A 24428-nucleotide genomic window follows, 5' to 3' on the forward strand; every position below is an offset into this window, starting at 1 on the left:
GCGATAGCAAATTAGGAGATAGCTGTACGAAGTAAGCAGTTAGGAATCGCGGCAGCAGCCGCAAGCCAGTTGACCTCCGTGCATATGTCGCTTCAACGCGAACGAAACGTCGCGAGCACAGCGCATACGAAGCTACCGACACTACGCGCACTCTGCAAACATCGCAGATCACTTTGAAGATGAGGCCCGCGCGGGCGCGCACTTAGGCCACGTCGCAGATCGCTTTCAAGACACGAGCGCCCGCAACGCGTCCCTATGGCGTCCGCCAAAGGTGTGTAATACGGCGTCCGCGATTCGAGTGGCCAACGCCGTAAAAGACGCCGCGGTTCTCTCCACTCTGTACTGAGCGGCCGGCGAGGCACCACAGCAGCCGCCAGAGAAGAACGCCCCTCCTCCCTCGCCTCACCCCCCTGCCTCGCGCGCCACAGGAGAGGGCACGCATCCGGGCCGTGTTCCTCGCTCGCGCACGCGCCATTGAACCGCGTTCGCCGGCTCACCCTCACAGGCTTTCACTCATACGGAACCTCACGGCGACGCCGACGGCAGAAATGCGTCTGGAGTGTCCCTATAATAGCTATCGCAATAAAAGAACAGGGCCAGGTAACAAAAAAGGCATTCCAATTACAGGCCTTCACACAGACTGGTCGATCTCAAAAAGCGCAGTAGAGCTTGCACAGCCTTCTGATGCGAAGTCGCGCTGATTCTTTCTTTCTTCCGAGAGAGGCTGGTCGTCCAACTGTTTCAGTACGACGGAACGCGATTGTCTCTGTTCACTGTGCTACAGGCACTGGCACAGAACATGACGAACTGATTCCTCGTCGCTGCAACCTCTACATGCTGCTACGTGGACAAAACCTATGCGGAACACGTAGGCATTGGTAAACGCGACGCTAAACCATAGTCTACACAAAAGGGTCTTCGGGGAAGTATTGGTGGAAGTCGAACGCTCAAGGTTGAATACAGGGTGGTACTTGCGTAAATGTGTTAGGAACCAATAAGGATGCGAATGTAGTGTTTTGCCAAAAAGAAACAGCTTGAATGCCATTTGATATACTGACTTCGCCTTGACACATTTCAAGTTGACGCATTTCAACTGTAAGGCAGTGTAAAATGTTTTTGATCATTTCTATTTCGTTCTCTATTCTTCTCTGGTTCAGTGCGTGCGTGCTTTTTCAGCTACTACTATTAGTATAGCGGGCTCCTCAGTAGTCAAACTTCCCATAAAAATGTCCGGGTTTATCATCAACAAACAAACCGCTATTTTCAAGTAAAACTCTTGCTTGGGCTAGTTGGTTCATGCTTGAAGTAGGTAAAGGCAAGGCGCATAAGACCAGGACTTAGGAAGAAGAACACAAACGACAAGACGGGCGCCCGTCTTGCCGTTTGTGTTCTTCTTCCTAAGTCCTGGTCTTATGCGCCTTGCCTTTACCTACTTCAAACCGCTATTTATCGCGATATCAACGTCGTTATCACCGTCCCTAGGTTGGTGCACCTCGATCCAAATCCTCCCTTGCCGATAGTGTTCCCGAAATGCGTCCTGACGAGTTCCGGGCCGTGCCTCACTTGTCAAGTGTCACTCCGGCGGAGCGATTGCCATCAGCTAAGGTTAGGGCCATCTGTAGAGAGACGCTCCTTCTCCTCCTCATCCGACGTTATTGTGGGAGCCAACAAAGCAGAGTCTTTTGCTTCAGTCAGCAGAGAGGCCTTCTAGAGGCAGAAATTATGAAGCAAGACCTAGGCGAACCGGCATGTGGATGCGCTGACGCGCCTTCCTATTACTGCTGCGGCCTTTCTTAAATCGAGCTCACTGCGTCATTGACGGTCTGCTACTGCTTGTAAAGGTCGATGCTGACCGCCCAGAAGATGCCCTTTATGAGCACGTAGCTACAGCTATAACTTACATAGTAAGCGCTTGCAAGAAAATCGCGAAGAAGAAGAAGCTGAAATAGAGCTCGGTGAATAGGAATTATCGGTGAATGAAGTCGATTCATCTGTTTACGTTGCGAGAGCATGAGAAGCGGTGTACCTTTTTCCACACAGCGTACACGCGAACCTCGGAAAACCACGTGTGAATGCTCACGTACGTCAGGCTGTTATTTTGGCCTCAGACTCGCCTTCTTGATACGGATGTCGTTTTTCCGGAGAAACCATCGATTCACGTCGTCCTTCAGAGTTACTTTCCGCGGGAGTTGCATGCCTTAAACCTTGCACGGGGGCTCAACGAAGCTTTTTCTTTTATTACAATGCGTCAAGCTCCTAGCCCCTCGTCTTGGATCCTCTGTTTCGATGGCGAGATGTGCGCCAACAGTGCAGATTGACAAAGGCGGCAAAAATTATTCCTCTGAATTGCGTATTCTATACCATAGGTATAGCTTTGAGACGTGAAACCATGCCCACCTGTGCTTGAATATACCATGCTCGAAGAGTTTGCCTACATGTTTCCGTACCTGTCTAAATAGGTTTCCTCCTCCTCCTCCTCCTCCTCCTCCTCATCCTCCTCCTCCTCCTCTTCTTCTTCTTCTTCTTCTTAACAGGACCTTTAAAAATCACCGGTGGCAGACAGCTTAATTTTACTCGTTCAGGCGGATTACTCGAAGAAGTCTATGGGTATTACTCGTACGACAAAGCACAAAATCTCACAAATAAATAACTTGCAAGCGTTCATTGATTATCCTCTCAACTAATCGCCTAGCTGAAGGCCGTTGTTGGAATCCAGCTTGAACTAAGGCATCCCGTTTGTGAACTATTCGGGCACACCGGGAGTTCAGCGTCACACGCATCCAGGCGCTCTATACAGCTGTGCGGCGTCGCAGATGTCGGAGACCATAGAATTGGCTAATACCTCTGTCACACAAGCACGCAAAAACTCTTTTACCTAAGCGGTCCTTTACCGAGTTGAAAGACCTCTAATTAAAAGGAGTTGCGCTGCAGACACACGGCGCGGGCGATCTCCTTTTATCGTTTCCTTCCGAACACGCTATGGAAAGCATGGCGCTAGATTCTGAAACAAAACCAGTTAGAATAAACCAACGTATTTCAATATAGAAATTAGAAACGTACTATAATATGCTTGTTTTAGTGAATTTAGATACAGTTTATTCGAAAAGGTTAAATTAAAGAAGATTTAATAAGGTAGCTTCAAGAGTCTTCGCAGAAGTAGCAAATTTTACATGTTCGTCTAGCAACCTTGGGCCACTGTTTACATCGGAGTCAACATGGAGGTCGAGAATATGGGGGACTGCACGGACACGAAGGAAAAAGTCGAAATAGCATGCATTTTGGCAAGGATTCTTGCTGCAGAGAGCGAAGCAGACGCCGCAAAGGCAATCAAAGACCGTATTAAGCGGCAGTTGCTACTCAACGGGTGTACATTTTATGCCTTGGCGCTTCCCACGAGAGTCTGCAACCGATCGACGTGGGCTTTCATCCGCCACGAAAAGTGGTTCGAGGAGACTGTGCCTCACCTCGGTGGCCACAACTTCAAGCAGTCGTTTCGAGTGAACCCCTCAACGTTCCGGTTTCTCGTGGAAAGTCTGCGCCATGTGCTCGAAAAACAAGTTACCAACATGCGTGACCCGATCACTGCGGAAAAGCGTGTCGCCATTGGCCTCTACAAATTGTGCTCTTCTGCCGAAGATAGAACTGTGGCAAACCTCTTCGGCGTTGGGCGCTCATCCGTCAACGTCATTTACAGAGAGTTTTGCGCAGCTGTTGTCTCTGTGCTCGAAAGTGACTGGATCAGAATGATTACTGAAGAGGAAATGCCTAGGCACATCCAAGAGTTCGAAGCCGTGTGCGATTTCCCTCAAGCTGTCGGTGCCCTTGATGGCTGCCATTTCCCTATTTCGCCTCCAAAGAAGTACGCCACCGACTACTACAACTACAAGGGTTGGTAAGTGGCCACGATTTAACTTATTTCATGTAAGTGTTCTGTTTGGGCCCATTTTTATAGTAGTAAAAAAAAGTAACTGACTGACCCATATTTTATTGCTAAGTAAAATGTTATTCAATTTTACCAGCAGCTCTTAAGAAAACGCGTAATTTGGTTCGCAGTCTTGCAGTGTTTAGCAGCGACAATTTTAATGCGACGACGAAAAGAGTTCTCCGCAGGACTGCAACTCCTATACGATGTAGAGTACGCTAACAGCGACCGGTTGTGGCATTATGTGAAATAATGTAATCCGAGCTGCACTCACAGCTATTAATAAAAGCAAACTGTAAAATCGCATCACAGTAACTAAAGGCAGTGAACTCAGCAGTGCCATGCTGCACTAACCTTTATTCACTTTGCACTTTGTTTTTTCTTGCAGGCACAGTATTATCCTACTAGCATTGGTCGACCACAAGTATCGATTCAGATACTGCAATGTCGGTGCCCCAGGACGCTGCCACGACGCACATGTGTTTGGTGTTTCACGGCTGTCGAAGATTGTCAACAGTCCCCTTTTCAAAGCACCTGTTGCCGCAGTGGGTACCACAGCAGTCCCACCGATAATATTATGCGATCAAGCATTTCCACTAACCCCAAACCTCATGAAGCCATTTGGACACCGAACTGTCATCAGTGAAGCTGAAAGGAATTTCAACTGTCATTTATCTGGAGCAAGGAGGATAGTTGAAAACGCATTCGGAAGGCTAAAGGCCCGGTTCCGTTTCATTGCGAAAAGAATGGAGTGTTCTGTTGGCAATGCCCGTTTGGCTATACGAGCATGCTGCGTGCTCAATAACATTTGCGAGCACTTCAACGACAGTGTCCACCCACAGTGGTTAAGTGAGGTGCAGCAGTCCAATGCTACATTTCCACAGCCATCACGCAGAACAGAAGCTGAAATTGGAAATGCATCCGCCATCAGGACAGCACTTGTGGAATATTACAAGCGAAGGAACTGAACGCAAGAGTCCCAAGAATCAGCAACAATTGTGGAACACCATGTCAGTTTTTACTAAAAAACTTCAACATTGCATCTACAAGTTTCTCTTGCAACTTGAGCCCCTCTTTACGGAGATCCATTTCCATTTTGTGCGCATCAGCAAACTGCTCTCTCTGCCGTCGCTGCTCCTCAAGCATCCTTTCTTGAAAGTCGCCAGCCGGTTGCCTTCTCTTCCTGCGGGCACATTCGGAACTGCCACTTGCGAGGTTCCTGGATTCAACCTGTTGTACTGGCGACTCGGAAGGTGAACAATCTTCGGCGACGTCTTCACAAGAAGCAGAGCCGGAATCAAGCATGTCGAAGATCAGCTGCGTTTGAAGAAGGGATCCGAAATACATTGACCACATTAGTTGATGTGTGAAGCGGTAAACAATTAGTTCAGGGTTTTTACTTGCAAGAGAGCTGCCTCTCCTTGCGTGTATGTATTCACGTTTTTTTATTTTAGAGTCTGCATTTTTTTTATTCTCCAAACAGCGCACTGCCAAGCTTGCAAAATGAACAGCGCGTGAGCACAAGCAGAAATGAACCACAGTATTAACAAGAGCAGTCCGCTACACTGCAGGGTTGTGCAGATTATGGGCTTGGCAGCACAGCTGATGCTACATTATGTCTTGAAATTTAGTTGACTGTAATAAAGCATATATAGTCTCCACTATGCATTTCTTACTTCTTCGACGGAGGCAGTGCTGCTTGTTGTGCTCTCGCTGCACCCAGCCTCTTCCATTAAAGATGTATCGTGAACAGGCAGGGATCCTAGAAACCTATGGACTTCGGAGAAGAATGGCCAGCTCGGCGGTGATGACCCTGTTGTCATGTGTTTCAGGCAGCTCCTGGATAAGAAAACGAAAGAACTAAAATTTTATATACTCAAAATGTAAAGATATACACAGAGCAAAACGTTTGCCGATAGATACAAACGCGACTTGATGGTACAGAAAGCCTGAGAAGCGAAGGTAACCCTTTTTACTCGAAAAAATTTAAAGTTTCTCATGTTTTCTTGTCTGAGAACAACGCTTGCGCATGGTCCGAGAAAAATGCAAACCGTAGTCACATCTGCAGAAATGAAAACATGCAGACGACTTCCTGCTTCGTATTATATGTTGCCGTGAGAAGGCGTACAATATAATGTGAAATGCGCCTGTCCATAAGTTAAGGTTCCCGTTATCTTGTGACGAACGAAATCATGCTATTGACGACCTGCGCGGGTTGTCATTCTTCGCCGCATGTGAAGGCGAATTTGCGTTTACTCAGACCGACTCGCACTGTAAAGGAATTGCAGAAACAGCCTTTAGCGCGTCGTCGACTTTCGTGTGTGCAGGGCGCAGTTCAGCCCTGCAAAATTCGACGCTAGCTGAAATGAAGGGTCTCTGCCTTAAAACCTTCGTTACTACGGCTCCGTCCGCTAGATTAGGGTTCCGTCGCTGCCTACTACGGAAACAACGTTCGATGCTGAGGTCGCGACACCACAAACGAGAGCTTGCAGCTTGCGACCACAGCCTGAAGCCGCTTCAAGGTAAATTTAGCGCTCACAGCTTACTGCTGTGCTTTGTCTTACCTGTAGGTCTGTCCCAGGTTCTCTATCTTGCTGTGCACTTGCGCCTTTGTGCGAGGTACACCCATGCTCGTCAATGCTTGTGCAATGCCATCGTAAACGCCTCCGTTGTGCTTCTGCGCACGCAGCGAGGGCAGGTTGTCTTCCCATAACTTGATTAACGCCCAGGTGTCTCTCTCCGACCACTGTACCCGCGGTTTTCTTTGGCGTGCCGGAGGCTGTTCGTCGGTACCGCTCGCCGTAGCCATGGTCGCAGAAAATGGCGCGAATTTGCATCGTCTGTTAGCGTCACGTGATATTTTCGAACTGCTTACGAGAGTGCCGTGCAAAAAGTGCAAAACTGCGCCTACTTAAGGTTCAACGAAAGACAAAACCCTTTTTTGTGATGTGTACACTTGAAATAAAAATGCACTTTTGCTTCGTTTCTTTATTGCATGATAATTACTGGTGCCCACTGCGTTGGAGGCTACGCCTTTCCAGCCGTAAAAGAGATCGGTGATCTCCGGTTTCGGAAAAGACCGCTTCTGAAAAAGAGATTAAACTTTGGCGTGTGTCTGCGGATGCAACTCCTTTGTGTGAGATGTCTTTTTCTTCAAATGCCTTTAAAGTGCTCGTGTGACAGGGGTATAATACTCTTTCGCATTCTCCGCTCGATGGCGTTCGTATTCGACAGGCGTGGAAAACTTTTGTTCGCTTAGGAGGATTGTTCAAGTTTAATTTCGATCACGAACCGGTGCTAGTTTTAAAATGTGCTTATATAGTACACGTTCCTTGAGGACTAATCACTTTCAATCCGCAAGCTCCAATGTGTCCCCTGAAATGATGAACGATTTGTCCGAATGTGGATCGATAATTGATATGCTTTTGGAGTCATCGTTACATGCAAGTTATGTTTGGTAATTCGAATAACCCAGTTAAGTAGTTGTTTGATAGCTGCCCCGGGCTACCGAAGAAATTATCTTGAGACAATAACAAAAATAAAACGTTGTATGCGTGCCTATCTCTATATCTGTCAAAACTTCGCGATATCCGCCTATAGATCTGTATCTGTCATTTATGTACTCACACACATTATATATATCTATGTATATATATCTACGTTCCAGTAACCATTTATCTGTCTACCAAGCACTCCAGTGAGCTTTACAATCTTTACACGTGATCTTCACATGGTGATCAGCGTTCCTCGGTCTCCACACTATGCTCGTGCGCATGCACGCTAGGATTATTCGACTGCCATCCAAATACAATAACCATAATGTTTGAACCATTAGCTGTGGCACAGGGGACTGCACTCTCTGTATGGTTCAATTACATTATCAGTTGGCTTCAACTTGCGCTCATAACTGTGTCAGCCCTGAAATTATGTGCAAGCTTGATGACGTTCGTTTGCTGATTCGTCGCCACCTACTCAAGCAGCAGCCAGACCAGCATGTCGTAGTGGAACGTTCCCGCCCCGTGTTCGCGGTCGAGGTTTGACTCGTCGCGCAAGAGCACAACTACTCAAGCTGAGGGTTGGCTGCGTGAACGTGTGCGAACTTTTATGCAGACAAGGACGTGTGGCCAGTCGATCGTGAGCGTCTTGCGGTTGCTGCGAGACTCTTCAACACCTGGTGCTGGAGTGTCCAGGGACTATCACCTCCTTGGCCTGCGGTGTACGACACTCGACGAATGTTTGTGCCCCAGTGGTAGTGCGTCTCGCCGCGATCTGGCTCATCCCGTTCTACTTACTTTTCTAGAACTAACCAACTTAGGTTCACGTTTGTAACTATGACACTATTTCTTCTATTTAACATTTTTTTAGTAGCGTGACCTGCAGTGGACCGGCACACCTGTGTGTTCTAATTTATTCTTTGACATTCGCCATCCTCCCCTTTTTCCTATCCTTTATTTCTATGTTTTTGTCTCTTCCTTTCTGAAGAGGGTGCAGGCGTTGTGCCTCTTCCGGTGGCAGTTGCCAGCCTGCTCCCCGCTTTCCCTTAGCTGTCAAGTGTATATAAGTTTTCAAAACAAATAATAATAATAATAATAATAATAATAATAATAATAATAATAATAATAATAAATGATCGCAAGTGATCGAGACATTGCTTAAACAGTGCCCAAGGGGCGTTTATATTTAAATCGTTTTCTCTGCCATAGCTCAAAGTAGCCCGTCGACTTTTCGCCAAACTCGCTTTCCACCCACAACCAGCGTGCGCCTCGTACGAAAGCAAATAAAACAAAGTTGCACAAGCGTTCTGTAGTTTCCTAAACAACGGTTACATATTGCGCCGGCGGTAAACACCCGTATGCTTCGACGAGCACGTGTTCTCCAAGCAGGCCTCCGAGTAAAGGAAAAGAAGTGGGAACCAAAGGACCTAATCATAAGGGCGAAGAGCGCCACATAAAGGAGTGTAGGTGGCGGCATCGATGGGCGTTACGTGTTGTTACTTTCTCTTTGACGATTACACGAAACAAAAGCGAAAAAGAATAGCGCTGCGAGGCGGCGGCGTGCCCTTTATGTGTTCCCGCGCCTGCCCGCTCGCACATGCTCGTGCGAAACGCCCGGAAAAAAAAGAAAGGAAGAAGAAACTGAGCCATTGTTCCTCTGCGGCAGGGCGCTTGTACCAACACGGCCGTCTCCCCCGTCCCCCCCCAACTAGCGGACCTTTTGTTGCACGAACACACGGAAACAAGGGGCGGCCTGTTTCTTTGTATTAGCACCATTATGTGCGCGTTCGCATGTAAACACGCTCTGCGCCGAACCGCCGCCACCACATGTGACGCCGACTACAGATCACGTGTTTTGCCCCGCGACAGAAGCGGGTGAACTGCGGCGGACTATGCGCATGCCTCGTGCTATTTGTGTATAGCGTGGCGCCCCCGCGTGTCAACCGACGTTCCTCGGTCGCGACTCGGTTGGTTAACGACCCGCAGCATCCGACGTGCGGAACTTTGGCCACGCGAGAACGCAGCGTAGAAACGATGGCTACAAAGCGAACGAGGTAATACGCGTTAAGGAAGAAACCTAATAATGTACATACTTAGGTTAAAGGTAGACAAGGAGATAGGCATGCAAACATGCTTAGCTACTGACGGAAATCTGGAAGCTGCTCGTACGTAAAGCAAATCGTCCGATTTCCTTTATGAAAATTTATTCTGTTGTTTCATGGAAACCTTACAGGCATTTATTTACTGTTCGTGTATCTACATGCACTCTAGAGCGCCTATAAATAGCTTATTTATTAAGAGTACGCATATACCGTTAAATCTACAGACTGTAAAACACGGTTAACCAGATAGCATGCTGCAGGTATACTTGTGCATAAAAGAATATACACCTATGTAAAATAGTGCAACATGTGGAAGCACGACTTCCTGTTTACCTCATCTCTTTTTCTAAGTACAAAGCTGTGTTTAAGCTACAGCTAAGAGCTCTCAATCACTAGCGTAAGGTATCGAAGAATCAATAACTACCATTACGCGCAAACACCCTATAAATTTCGGCACCTCAAATGTTGGCGGCGCATCTGTAACCTTGACGCTGCACAATGTAATTGATGCTGAACATGGAGCAATGCGCTACACGACATTAAAAAAAAAAAAAACAGAGTTAACTGCGGCAAGTTTGCTTTGTCTACAGCGAAGAAACTCACCGCCACAAATTCTTTTTCAATATCTTTCATTTTCCATTCTGGGAAGAAAAGGCAGTTTGGAAACTCTTTTGTCAGGCCTGGGCTATCCGAGCAAATCTTTAACAGAGCTCGAGGCACCCCGATAGCTGGATTCGAAGTTAGCTCGCGAATACGCGTTTCGACACACCGTCGCGTCTTGCAGCGGTGTTCTTAATAAGAACCGTCTGTCCGTCCGTCAGTCCTTCCGTCTAGAACATGGGTGCGATAGACGCCTTTTGGGGGTGATCATCCCACTTGCAGAGCTGTAGCAGCAAAGCTACCTTTCTATATTTGCGCACAAACAGAGCTTGAATGCCGGACACTTCAAGAAAGGGCCTGCTGAAGCATTAAGAAAGAGAGAGAGAGAGCAAGCAAAGAAAGGAAAGGCAAGGAGGTCAATCAGACTAGCGTCCGGTTTGCTACCCTATACTGCGGGTTAGGAAAAGGGTAAGTAGAAAGAGGGAGGGAAAGAGAGACTGAGCACTGCGCGCACACAGCAAGACGTGCAGCAGTACTATACAATCGGTCGTTGAAGCCGGTGTTCCTTAAAAACTGCAATAGCGCATAACTTTATGCGCCATCGACGGATGTGGCCAGGGTTCAAGAATATTTGCTTCGGAAAATGTTCTGCTAGAGTCCGGACGGCTTATAGTGGGGTCTGTTGTTGTATTAAGCAATAAAAAGCAGCCTGTGGTCGGGTCGAGGTGCCAAAACCGCGTGTAAATGAAGCATGGCGAGCGCAGTAGCAATGGAAACTGTACCACGTGGTCTCCACGCTGGCACAGAGGCTATATGCGGTATACGATTGAATCTGGGACGACAAGAGCCGCGTGTGACTCCCCGTGCGCTTTTACGAGTGCGGGCGTAGACAACTTGTGATCCCGGGCACTATACAGCAATTATCGTGACCGTCGCAGAACTTCGGCGGAGCCTGATACATATACACGAGGTGCTTGAACTTGAACGCTATGTATTTCGCGGAGGTTAGTCACGGATGTGTTCGGCAGCACTGGAAGGCTACATACAGGGTGTTTCACTTAGCTTGAGCTAAACGTTAACAATATGCATATGCTGTGCAGCTGGACAGAACCAAGGCAACATAGTTTGCCGTCGTTTGGAGATACCCAGATTTTTTTTTTTTTTTTTTGCATTCCGCTTAATTAGACAATTAGTCTTAATTAGTCAACTTCTCCATTACTATAATGCGATGAAAAGTGCCACTGATAAAATTGTAGAGCAACATGAAAAACTCCTGACACAGCTTTCTGTTGCTCAATACGTGCTACATAAAAGTGTTTTTCGGAGCGCGAAAGAAGCCCGCGAATACACGCAAAGTGCTTCGAGCGGTCAGTCGCGCGGCAGTTTTGCGTGTACTTTGCGTGTGAGCCTCCTGCTATTTATTCTTCCGTTGTAAAGTTACCTTTCAAACATTTTCGCTTAGCTATGTATAGGTTATTTTGGCTTCCGAATCTTTCCGCACATACCATGCACAAGTCTTGCCGCGTGATAAACGATCGATTACCATACAGCTAGAAATGTCACATTTAATGCCTTCCCTGGAGTCACAGCAGGTGTCACACTTCGCCGAAGCGTGGGTGTATTTGTGAGAGCCATAGTTTGCCATAAAGTTAGATCTAAGTGCTAAAAAAAGAAAGCGACGACATTTCAAAAAAGCGATGCTGCCGAAGTAATGGGTCTGTTTCTTTTTCTTTGTTTTTTTTTTTGCAAGCATGAGTTCCATTTCCACACGTGCGTTATATGTCACATGTAGAATTCGCGACCCGTTTTGTACAATAATAGGGTACAACAATGATCATAATAAGGGCACGACATAAAGGTAGTGTCTCATCGGCAAATGCCAGCAGAGAAAAAGGACAAATATGAAAAGTGGCAAGTGCAGGCGCTGCATATACTCTATTGTTTGACGCATGTGCAAAAAAAAAGACATTGGGTGTATTTACATACTGTTTGTACAAAAAACACCGCCACGGAGGTGACAGCGGGGGTAACATGTGAAATCTACGAAAGCTCTGTATTGTTTCTGACACACCGATCGAGACATTCGGTACCTTCACGGACACATAGACTGTGGCCACAAAAGATTATTCTGGAGAAAGAAAGGAAGGTGGACGCAGCGAGCCACAGAAGTGTCTCTGCTTTCTGTATGAGATAATGCGCGTTTTTTTGATGCAGTTCTGCGATTACCCAATACGGAGCAACGAATAGTGCATATGAAATGCCACCAAAAGGCAAATTCCTTTATGGCCCATACACTGTAGTTCAAGGGAACGAAAAAGGTGACCATGCTCGGTGCTTAGCGATGACGAAAGCTTTCTTCAGTAGCCTTGTGGCAGTACAGAAAAGCTTAAATTTATTTAAAGCGAGACACTTACAAGCCAGGTGCACGTGTTGAACTTTTTTTTTTTTCATATGGCAGTTGAGAGCATGGCCCAACTTTATAACGCGCGTTTCTTTCTCTATTGTTTTAACAGCGCAGCTTTCTTTGCGAACCTCGCCGGGTTCCGTGGCCGTGCCTGCCGCCTGGCTGTTCCCTTGCCGAATAGGCCAACCAATCAGAGGAGCACGCGCGCCACTGGGTTCCTTGCAGCAACACCAGATGGCGCTCGCCTCGTCGCATCCGGAAACGTGTAATGGCTCCAGGACCTACAGTTGGAAATTCGGTTGCGTGCTTGAAGTCAGGGACACAATCAGCATCCGATAGCAGCCAAAGGTCAAAGGGACGCGCCTCGCATTGGGCGCTCACGGGAAGACTACAAATGAAGTGCATGGGTGATATGGGTTGGAGAGGTTTTGAAGTGAGGAAAGCTCAGAACAATATTGATTTTGAAGAACGACTGAGGAATATGGAAGAAAGTAAATGGGTTGAGATAGTGTTCAGATACTTGTACAGTAATAAGATTGACTCACAGTGGAGGAAAAGAACTAGCAAGCTTACCAGCAAATTGCGACCAGTATAATAAGTAGCATGGCAACAAAGAACGTCAAACGCCAAGTCAGGGAGGCTGAGACAATCTCATGGGTGTCGACAATGGAAAAGAAACCTGCTATGAGGAACTACTAAAGAGGAAATGACAAAATCAGGAAAGGAACAGTTGATGATAACTCAAAGAGAAGCTTTTCACTTTTCGAAGTGAGATCAGGATGTCTTATAACACGTAATTATAAAGCGAGGTGCATACACCTAGGAAGAAGAAGCATGTGCTTGCTGCTGTAAAGCTAGGGAAACAATAGAACATGTTTTATTAGAATGTGAAGATATGTTCCCAGCTGTCGGTTTAGGCTCCTCTAGCCTCCTTGGAACCCTTGGTTTCAGCGATAGCAGGGGGAAAGCATTCACGTTCGCAATAGAGATTAGCAAGAGCCGATTGGGAGTATGGTGACGGGAAAGTAGGAAGACCACAGACAACGGAGGCGTACAAATACAGAGTTCCCAATAGTGGTTCAGAAAGTTTGATGGCCAGGAATTCTTTGTGTTTATTTTTTCTAAGGATAGGTAGGGCATTAGGCAAAATAATAAGAGCTTGGTAGAGCAACCCACTGTCCAATTTCAAAGGGGAAGCTCCATAGCATGTATGCATCCATCTATCCAAGGTAGTAGCCGCCGTGCGGGGGTAATGAGGAAGTAAACGCTTCTTGCAGATAAGATGGATTCAAATTGTGCCACGTGCGCATGCGCATGCTGTCGCTGAAGATGGCGCGTTCAAGGCGTCTGTCGCACTCGATGGCGTCAGAAACTCCGCTTAACAAAAGCATTGGTATAATTTGTGTGCGCCCACCATTGTGTGTCCGTGTGCGTGTGCGTGTGTTTCGACTCAGGGCTGTACATGGATTCCCACTCATTGGATCTAATGCAATTTTTTTTTCCATGTGATAGCGCTCATGACCTCAAAATATGCATTTGCGACACTAGGCCAACCTTTGTATCCCGTTGCAAAAATGTCATAGAGGAATTCAATGGAGGAGGTTTGAAGCAGGCGATTATTCTTCTTGACCAGGATTCTGCACTCTCGCACAAATAATAGCGCGCAAAATTGATTGCATGTGGGAAAAAAACCCTTTATTCAGTAGCACATTTTGTTACAAAATTGAAAGGTTTTGTGAAGGAGGGAGCCAGGTGGAGGCTCGAATACAGGCGTTATTATTTTTATGTTTTGTCGTAAATTGGCTGATACGTAGAAAGAAACTGAGGCCTTGCGTGCTTCATGTACCTAATTTCTGATTGCATTAACGGAAGATGATGACCAGAACAAGAAGATAGAGTAAAATGTGGCAGTACGCGACGACCACAACTACTGGATTACTACTATTATTAAAAAAGAAAAGTCGCAGTTTCCCACTAGAGGCGAAGCATCGATTCCGATAGCCAATTAGTCGACAGTTATACGAAGTAAGAAGAGTAGTTTTATCGGCCGTATAAACTTGGAACCATTCGTTTGCTAACCGAATTAAGAAGCATGTTGCCAGCGCGTACAGGCTAACATGAACACATCACACTCGATGACCGCGGACACTCGCTGTCAGAACTCTAGGGAGCAAGCGCGGCAGCAGGAGCGAGCGAAGTGACATTTGTGCTTTTTGTCGCATCAACGCCAACTGCGGCGTGAAAACAGCGCACACAAAGGTATGAGTCGTCTGAAAATCGTTGTCAAGATACAGGGCGCGTGACCGGGCGATGCCGCGCAAAGAACGCAGTTACTGGCGGAGTAGAAGCCGTACCCTAAAATCCATTAAACTTGGTAAAGTGGCGCGCCGCGCTTTGAAGAATGCCGCCTCCTCCTCGCGCGCTCTAGGCGAGGTCGACGCCGCGTCGCTATTGGCCTAATGGCATCACGTGGGCCCCCACGCCGGCTTCGTTTGTTTACAGTCGTGCTTCAGCGCCATTTTCGCTTGAGAAGCGCGGAGGGGCGAGAAGCGCATGATCGCGCTGTTGCTGTTCCGTGTTGTTTTGGTTTGCGAACGCCTTGAACTAAGTTTTGTGGCAAGTGCGTCATCGTTTCGCGGCATTTTCTATCCCCATAACCTGCTGCGCCTTCGCATGCCGAAATAGTTTCAGCAAAAACGAAAAGTTGTTCTCGATACCGTCTGGTAAGCGCTACGGGTTAAGAAGAAAGACATGGATTCATCGAATTGGAAGGGAGTACTTAAGACCAACATTCACCACACGGCTATAGAGGTAGTTGCGAGTCTCTCATAGTATAGTATGTGCCAGGCTTGCGTAATTTGTTGCGGGCCATACTGGAGTAGATATTTCACAGTTCACTGGGGATGTTGCCATTTGTCCTTACGCAAAACAATTCCTGCTCGGCGTGTACGTTGTTTATTTAAGCAGCACGTGGTTGCATTCCCACTTTCCCGCTTAATCGTATTGCATGCCAGCAGGCTTGAATTCGCGGGCAGGCGAGGCTGCGTGCGAAAACGTGATTACGAACCCTTTAGGATTCAGCGCATTCCTTTTGATAAAATATGAGGCTCGAGTGTGAAAATTCATCTTAGGAAAGCAACTCTCTGCATTTTGTGTTTACTCAATAGTCTGTGTTGAGGACCTGTTGGGTGCTGCGTGCTATGCCTGTGCCATTAAAATAAGCCCTGCATGCCTATAATCTGATTCGGTGACTACATAGTATGTGCGGGGCGGGCCAAGGCTACCGCAAGCATCTCCGCTTTCGTTTTCGCGGAAGAGGAGAGGGAGGCCGCGCTCCAGGGCCGGGGGCACTCGTCAATCTCCACCGCCGCTTGGACTCGAAAGCATTGAAATGCATCGGCATTTCGCAATGCACCCTGCTCACGCATACCTGCCGTGGTTACTTAGCGGCTTTGGTATTGCGCTGCTAAGCACGAGGTCGCGGGATCAATGCCCGGCCGCGGCTGTCGCGTTTCGATCGGGGCGAAATGCGAAAACATCCGTGTACTTAGACCTGTAGGTACACGTTAAGAATCCCAGGTGGTCAAAGTTAATCCCGAGCCCCCCACTACGGTACCTCTTAATGAGATTGTGGTTTTGTCACGTAAAACCCCATAATTTAACTTTTTAGAGCACAGCTCTTAGGCGCCCGCTCCAGGGTTGAGCGTCGCCGCCCCTCGGCGTAAACGCACGAACGCGCTGGTGTCTCCCTCGCGCGTTCGTCGTCGTCGCCTTCTTCCACAGCTGGCTCCGGTGCCGCTGTGGAACACGCAAAATTGCCGCGCGACTGCCCGTTCGAGGCACTTTTCGTGTACTCGCGGGCTGCATACACGCTCGGAAAAGCACTTTAATGTAGCACGTATGGAGCAACAGAAAGCTGTATCGGGAGTTTCTCATGTTGCTGGGCATTTGTCTCGTTGACACTTTATATCTAATTATAATATTTTAGAAATTGAGTAATTAATTAAGACTAATTATGTAATTAGACGGAATGCAAAAACATCTGAGTATCTCCAAGCGACGGCAAACAATATTACCTTGGTTCTGTCGAGATACGTGGCATTTGCATGTGTTCAAGTCTTGGTGCGTAATAGTTGGGGCACCCTGTATAGTGCGCTTGCTTCCCTGCCGCATTCCCAGCCGCAGGGTTCTTGATAGCCACCAAACTAATGACAATTATTTTTCTTAATTTAATATTTGGGGTTTTACGTGCCAAAACCACTTTCTGATTATGAGGCACGCCGTAGTGGAGGACTCCGGAAATTTTGACCACCTGGGGTTCTTTAACGTGCACCTAAATCTAAGCACACGGGTGTTTTCGCATTTCGCCCCCATCGAAATGCGGCCGCCGTGGCCGGGATTCGATCCCGCGACCTCGTGATCAGCAGCCCAAAATTATTTTTCTTAGTTCATATAAGTTGCCCAGATATGTTCGCATGTGAAACCAGAGACGCCACGTTCTGGGAATAAAACTGCTTAGCACAGCAAAACTGAATTATCATTCCGTGGCCACAAGGATAAAGAACTGAAGAATGCACTTAAACTAAACATTTAATCAAATGCACGCGAGCATCTGGACCGCAGTCAAATCGTACAAAAGCTTTATTAGCAGGTGTTTAGCCAAGGTGGGCATGCCCATTCAGCTCCAGGGAACAAACGCCCAATGATCCATTGAGACTGCCGACCAAACCCAGAGCCCACCGCTTCTCGTATTTCATCATGTTTCACGCACGCTAAAAGAGGTCCACCGATACTTTTTGTCGTGAACAAGCAACTATAACGTGAATCACGCACCATTGCTTCGCTGCAGCCAGGCACTTCAAGTAGCGCACGTTCACGCGACGGCTGCATCAGGTATACTTAAAAACGATGGAGGATTTGAGATAAAATTGATTGGAATTTCTAGTGACCAAACATCATATATAGCAGCGGTGGATAACAGAGTTTGACAGATGGTCCCTAATAATATTGTTACGTGAAACACAGGCACAAAGATCTCTACAAAATAGTGTATTTGCAATGCTAGTGCAAGCGCGACCAAAATGGCGACCTACAGGGACCGGCACGAGATTGTCTCCCTTTTTTTTTTCTTCACTGCAGCGACTCTCATGCAGTAGTCCTCTGTTCATCGTTAAGTATCAATATTATCAATTGACGAACTTTTTTGAGGCGGGAAATTCAGGAACGCCTATTCAAGGCATGACAGCTTGCTAGATAATTCATGCCTTGCACCATTTCCGATAAATTAGTGCTCAAGATGTGCCGTAGAATATGTTGCTGCTCTAGTTTATATGTTTTCGCACTTCGTAGAGGTGCAAAGGCTGTTAACTGGAGCGCCAATAAATTTCACGACACGTCTTAGGTACGCTTACTTTTCGAAATTGTTGCAAAACATATTTCAGTTGTGCAACTACAACGTGCCGTCCGACGCTCTTAAATACAAAGTTATTTAGTGAAATTTCGTGGTGTAGGTAGCGGTTGGGTTGATGACGATGTTACTGCAGGCAGGGTTAGCTTGGCGGACCTGGCAGGCAATTGCTCCGCCTGAGCATCTCTTCCCGCGCCAACTATGTCACCATGTGTCGATCAGTTTTGTCTCTCGCAGAAATGTGATAAGAATGCGTGACACTTCCTTGCGCACTATCCGCGGTCTGTCCTGGAGGACGAAGGGCTCTACACGTTCGTGAGGAAATCCTCTTCTTCCAATGCTGTTCAGAAGCCTCGTCCTTTGAAAACATCGGCACTTGCTGGACCAGGTGAAGTGCTCTATATCGCCCACTTCGTTGCACTCAGTGCTATATGGAGAAGCAGCCCTTCTGACCTTAAATGTATATGCAAGAGTGTAGGCCGATCCAGTTCTTACTCTGTATAGGGGGGCGACTTCAGCGCGGGTAAGTGCTTTTACAACACATGACTGACGCGGCGATTCCGAAAACGATTGGTAGTCCACGGCAGCGAATTGTCTCTTTAGGGAGTTGGTGATTCAACCGAGCTCCTCTCTGTCGGCTGCTTAGAAAACGTTTCATCGGCGAAGGCATCTGATCGTTCGTTGCGTGACATCAACATACAAATGCATTCAGTCAAACATTATTTTAATCCCTGTTCTGCCGATTTCCCTAAGTGAAACAAGGGACTGATGATAGACATTTGGAGGCAAGCCTCGAGATAGTTGCTGAATTGTTGACTTCGCGTCCGAGTGTGTGAGTGCTTTCTGTCTGACTCCCTTCTTCAGTGTAACACTAAGCGCAATATAATCATGAATGATCCCTTCTTAAGTTTGCGATGAGCGGTATCAATAATGGCACCCTCTGCAATAATCGAATAGACTTTGGACCAGACCATGCAATACCGAGAAACGGGATCCAATATGCAGCGGCACAGCTATAAGAATCCGCGCTGACCGAACCATCCGTGTAGGCATCCAGGTGTTGGGATAACCTGTATACAAGTGGTTGAGCACCAAACAGCGGGTCTCGGAAGGTGTGAAACGGTTGAACAGCAACCCAGAAATATTAACATCGCAAATAACGTCCTCGAGTATTCAAGACGGATCATTTTGTTGCCTTCGTTTGGACTCTTGAGACTGAGGTTTACTAGTGCATTTAGTGCAGCGTGGAAGGTTTTCTTTTTTTTATGCCTGGTGTTGAGTATTCAGAGAAGGTTTCTTCCAGGGAAGGATTCACCCAGCCGGAGGAGCTCGGTCAACAGCGATTGGCAGGCTAGGAGACGCAGTGCTAGAGGCTACGTTTCGTGTATATTTTTCTTTTCAAGGCTGCCTGCGGAACGCCCAAAGACAAGCGGATCTCTAGACATGCATATTGGGTCTCTGATGGGCACATCCACGGTAGTTGGTAAGTCATCTGGCTGGTCACTAAGGCGCCGTGTAGTTTGAGCAACGAACTTAGTTGGTTGTCCCGGAGAATGTCAGAAATTCGCTGGAGTGCGTGAAGCCCTTGTAGCGATGTCTCTGATGCACTGACCCCAACTTGCCACCATAAGAGCCTGCTGTCCTGTATGACGCCCAGGAATTGGGCACTACAAGTACGCCAGATTGAGGATCGACCTCCCGATTTCAGCTGCAGTCACGTAGCGCTCCGTCTCAGCCCAGCAAAGAGCATAAAAGATTACTTCTGTGCTGCTATCGCACAATTCAACAAAGTGACAAAAGCCAGGAAAGCGGAAAGAACTTCAGGGTACGTTACAGCGCGTCGGCTTCTTTGAGTAGCAGCATTTACACCTTCGTGCACGCTCCACGAGTTCTCCACTCTAGTGCAGTGTGCTGTAGCCTCTGCTTACTTGGGCCCAGTCCCTCTACTCATTCTTACCAACTGCATTCCTTACCTGCGCCGTCCCAGTGGGCCTGTCATGGTTATCGGGAGACTGAGTTCTTCCATGCTTCTTTTTTCGAAGTCCATCATGCCTCCGCGTCGGTTTCGTATTTACGTCTAGCCCAGTTGCGCTGTTCGGACTTGTCGAATTGGCACAGCGTGTCGGGTCAGGGGCTCCGGGCGGGGTGGGCTGCAATGGCGTGTCCTCCGCAGCACCGGGCGGCTTCGCGCACCGCTTGGATCTTCGGTGTCCCCGAGCGCTACTGCCCGGTGAACTGAAAGCGTTCGGTGTTGTGGAGTGTGACCCAGCCCGCTGCGAAAGAAGCCCCGAGTCCAGGCCATCCATCTTGTGTTCTTCGTCGTTGTCATCATCATCGCCTTTGAGTGTTGTATCGCGTACTATCGCGTTACTGCGTGAATTTTCCGATTTCTCTTTTTTTTTTCTCTTCTTCTTTCTCCTTTTATTCCCTTTACCCCTTTCCCCAGCACAGGGTAGCCAGCCGGTACTTACACTGGCTAACCTCCCTGTCTTTCCTCCTCTTTGTCTCTCCTCCTCCTCCTTCTGTGCTGCTATACTGACAGACCAAGCGTAAATGAAATGGGTCTGGATGGAATAAATAACTCTTTGGGCAACACGCGGCTGACGCTTGTGACTGTATCCGGAGACCCGAACACAGATGTCGCCGCATATATCCACATTCCGAGCGGAATGCGGCTATCGCCAAACGACATTTGGGCGACCTGAGAGAGGACACCTCCCCTGTGGGCCACCACGAGAAATACGTCTCTCTGAAATTCTGACGTCCGCCATTTCTCACTGACGGCTCATTGCCTGCACACTGTCTGACTGCAACCGCGCGCCTAGAAACGGCAAGCCTTCGGTGTTTGTGCTGGTTTCCGCTGATCGCGAGTTGCCCGTTTCGCGTGACCATCGCAGCCTACGGAATCACCAGGCGGTTTCCAAGTCAGGCGATGAGCGGAGTTAGAGCGGAGTCCCTTTAAATCCCTTTTGGAACCACCGGTGTCGCGGCACTTTTTGTATATCGAAGCACTATGAGTACAGCGCGGAAAAATAATTAGAAAGGACGTAGCGCGCTGAAAACAAATGAATGGGATGTTTTACGACGAAATAACAGCTTTCCCAACGAAAATCCACTCTTCAACAATTAGAACTTGTTTACTTCATCTTCTCCAGTTAGCCAGGTAATTAATGACTGCACAAAAGCTATCCTGGTGGCGGACGAAGACTGATGACCGAGCACCGTCGCTCTTATAATTGTGTATTGCACCAATATTCTTTTTTTTTTCAACTTGGCTAAACTTAGCCGGGACACCCTTTACAAGAAAAAAAAATGAAGAATGAACTGAGTAACTTTGTAATTCGGGACAATATTTCGCCTCACATAGGTATCCGTAAAGCGCACAGACCCCTTATTTGAATAGTGCACAATATTGAACAGCTCCCTTGATTTTTCTCATTCGCCTATGTTTGGGCTGCTCTTTTCTTGAACTATAGGAATACGTGTCAGTTGACGCTCCGGCTTATACTATGGCCTTGTATGTCAATCCGCAATGTAGTGCCAGTGGGCGCACCTTGTTAATTTAGATCATTTTTACTGCGAACATGACACAGACGCGGACAGGGACACGACAGGACGCTTTTTAACACTGGCGCACGACGTTGATTCGCTGCACTTTCCGCTTTTCCTCGCTACCGCGGAAAGGTACAGCGGCGGGAGGAAGCGGGGAAGATGGCATGTAGGAGTTAGGTGGGGAGGAGGAGCGTCTTGGCAGAGCTGCAAAAGACGCACTAAAGCCCCACGTGCTGCAGTGCCGAAAAGCGACGGCCTCGCGATGCGAGGCAGGAAGCGACCGAAGCGTCCTTTGTCGCAACTTGATTCACACTCCGGACACAAAAGAGCCGATGTGTGAGTAGCGCGAGCTGAAGAGAAGCAGGAAGAGAATCCTTTGATTAACCGCTGAACGACGCGGCAAAGACGGATCTCGCCGAGCTGTACAAAAGGAGCGAAGGCCTTCGAATGGAAATTAAAATAACAATAATAATAAATCCAACGACGATAACGCGCCAACAAAGCTCAGACATAGCGAAATGACGAAACTGCGGACGCGAGCACAGAAAGAAGCACAGATTGAAGCAAAGCGGTCCCGCAAGACAAGGAACTTGAAAAGCACGCTCGCTCATCGCGAAATGTTTCCAAGTGCCCCGTTTTGCGCGCTTCCCATTACGAACAACTTTACTTGCGAAACTTTCTTTTCTTTCTTATCGGCATCCGCTATTTCAATGTATTATTCTCCGCCGGTCAACGCTTGCGCGTCGCAGTGCTGACAAGCGAGTACTGAAAGCCGCCTTGCGCACTCAGACCAGCGGCCCGGCGCCGCGAGCCCGTTCGCAGAGGCTCCCTTAGAGAGCCCATTCAGTTGAGGACAACAGCTGCCTTTTGAAACACAGCTCCCTGAAAGAGCTTTAGTCGCGAGCGAGCTGCTTCTGCCGCAGCCACCGGAAGCCGTGAAGGCGGCGCGGCCAATCTGTTGCTTCTGCCGATGCCGTGCCTCGATCGGTTCCTTGGAGGGAACGCGCATGCACTGGACAGGCGGTACGCTTGCTTGCTCACGTGTGCAAGCATAGGCCTAGAGCCCAGTATTAAAGCAAAGCTTTCTATAGACGAACCCTCTCGGGTTTCGCTAACCGTGGCTGCTGCTGCTGCTGCTACCTTGCCGAATAGCTCACACACTGCAAGATGATTTACACCTTCAAAAATGAATGAGGGTGTAAATGTATGTATAACTACACCATGACAGTTTCTATAATTTACGCCCTTAAAAGCGAATAAGGGTGTAAGTCTGTCTATAAATCACACCCCTACACCTTCTTGAATGTAATGCTTTTAGACACAGGTTGATTTGCACCTTTATTCGCCGTTGTGTAAATTATTTTCCAGTGCATACCGCGCAGCACTCGTATAACGAATCGGCCCATATGTAGACCCGTCTGTACTACTTTTCCAGATGCATACCGGGGTTCGGCGCATCTGCTCGGTCGGCTTCTTGTCGTGTAAGGTGGGCTGGTTCGAGACATAATGCAGTACTAAATGGGGCTCATCCGGGAGATGGAGCGATGAAGAGTGGGTCGTTCCACGGTCACTTTAGTCACGTGATTCACGTGGTGGGTGTGTCCGCGTCTTGCCGATATGCCGGGTAGGCCCTACCTAATCCCTATGCTGCAGAAAACGTTGCAAAAGATTAAGAGCTTTACGATGAAGTGGAAAACAAAAGTGAACAGAAGCGTTGTCATAAAATTCCCATTATAATGTGTTAGCATTACGAATGTCAAAGTGGGAAAAAGTGCATGTGTGGGAAGTGGGGTAAACCGGTCTCATTCATAGCGGTAGGGAGGGGATGAGAGAGCTCAGGATAGCACGGACAGATTGGACGGACGGACGGACGGACGGACGGACGGACGGATGGACGGATGGATGGATGGATGGATGGATGGATGGATGGATGGATGGATGGATGGATGGATGGATGGATGGATGGATGGATGGATGGATAGTGCAACTCTCGGTAGTCTGGTCCCGAACACAATTGCACTACGCCCTTCGAAGGGCAGGACGTGTATCGAGTGAGCTCCTGAACAACACTTTGCGTCGTGGTGAACGCGGTTTCAATTATGGATCCGGTACCTCAGAGAGGTGCGGCGCTATGCTAACGCGTTTCTCTCGCATCTACCGCTAAATTCCTGCAGAATTTTTTTTTTCATTAGCTTTATTTGTCGTAGTAAGTCCTTTTTTTTTTTTTTTTGCTCTTAATAAAATATCACAGAGACGGCAAAGCGCCGGCCCCATGTACGGCAGCTGGTAGCCAAACGGAGCCAATGAGTTCACGGACAGCAACTATATTTCATTGGCAGGTAGCTGGCGGTACACTGCGTATCGCATGCAGAGAAGAACGCATTCTGACTATGCTCACAGAGCGCCACCACTGGCGCTTCTCTGAAGCTCACGCTCATTTTATCCCTATACGATACATGACCAGCATAGAGATATTATTCATGCTCTCGAAGTCTTAGATAGAACAATTTATCTGCTAAAAAAAAGTGCTTGGACGGTCGTCGCTTCCCCGTAAGCAGAGACGAGCTTTCAAAGCCATAAACAGCATAGCGGACGAAACGATATCAAATTTTGAATATACGGTGTTTTGAATTGCACTGCTTAGAAAAATGGCGCCGCGTAGTCCGCGACCTCCAGCCTCGGACACAGGCCGCCACGTTGCTCGCGCCTCGTAGCTAGCTAATCTTCTACGAAACTTGCTCATTTAAAGAGTGTCTCGCAAACGCAGCAATATATACAAAGAGCAGTATGTTACAAAATACGCGCGTGTGCGCGCGTAAGCGAGAATATTTAGTGTTAACTGGAGAGATTAGCATAACCGCAGGCTTTTCCTGCTAATAAAGGTCTAATACATCACCAGCGACAAAAAAAAGAACAAAAAAAAACAAGCAAGAGGCACTTGTGAGCT

General features: G+C 47.8%; 2 protein-coding genes across 2 annotated transcripts; one reads left to right on the forward strand and one right to left on the reverse strand.

Annotated features, from left to right (window-relative positions):
- The first annotated feature begins 3335 nt into the window (after positions 1-3335).
- On the forward strand, positions 3336-5583 carry LOC126530665 (uncharacterized). Its single transcript, XM_050177930.3, has 2 exons — positions 3336-3892; positions 4311-5583. The coding sequence occupies exons 1-2, from the start codon at positions 3567-3569 to the stop codon at positions 4888-4890; spliced, it is 906 nt and encodes a 301-aa protein (XP_050033887.1). The 5' UTR covers positions 3336-3566; the 3' UTR covers positions 4891-5583.
- LOC126531938 (uncharacterized) lies at positions 4919-7107 on the reverse strand. The gene is made up of 3 exons (XM_050179656.3): positions 6487-7107; positions 5599-5761; positions 4919-5239 (listed from the first exon to the last, which is right to left on the reverse strand). Exons 1-3 carry the CDS (start codon positions 6729-6731, stop codon positions 4934-4936), a joined length of 714 nt encoding a protein of 237 aa, XP_050035613.1. The 5' UTR covers positions 6732-7107; the 3' UTR covers positions 4919-4933.
- Positions 7108-24428: the final 17321 nt, after the last annotated feature.

This window comes from Dermacentor andersoni, chromosome 2 (assembly GCF_023375885.2).
Source record: "Dermacentor andersoni chromosome 2, qqDerAnde1_hic_scaffold, whole genome shotgun sequence".
Lineage (NCBI taxonomy): Eukaryota > Metazoa > Arthropoda > Arachnida > Ixodida > Ixodidae > Dermacentor > Dermacentor andersoni.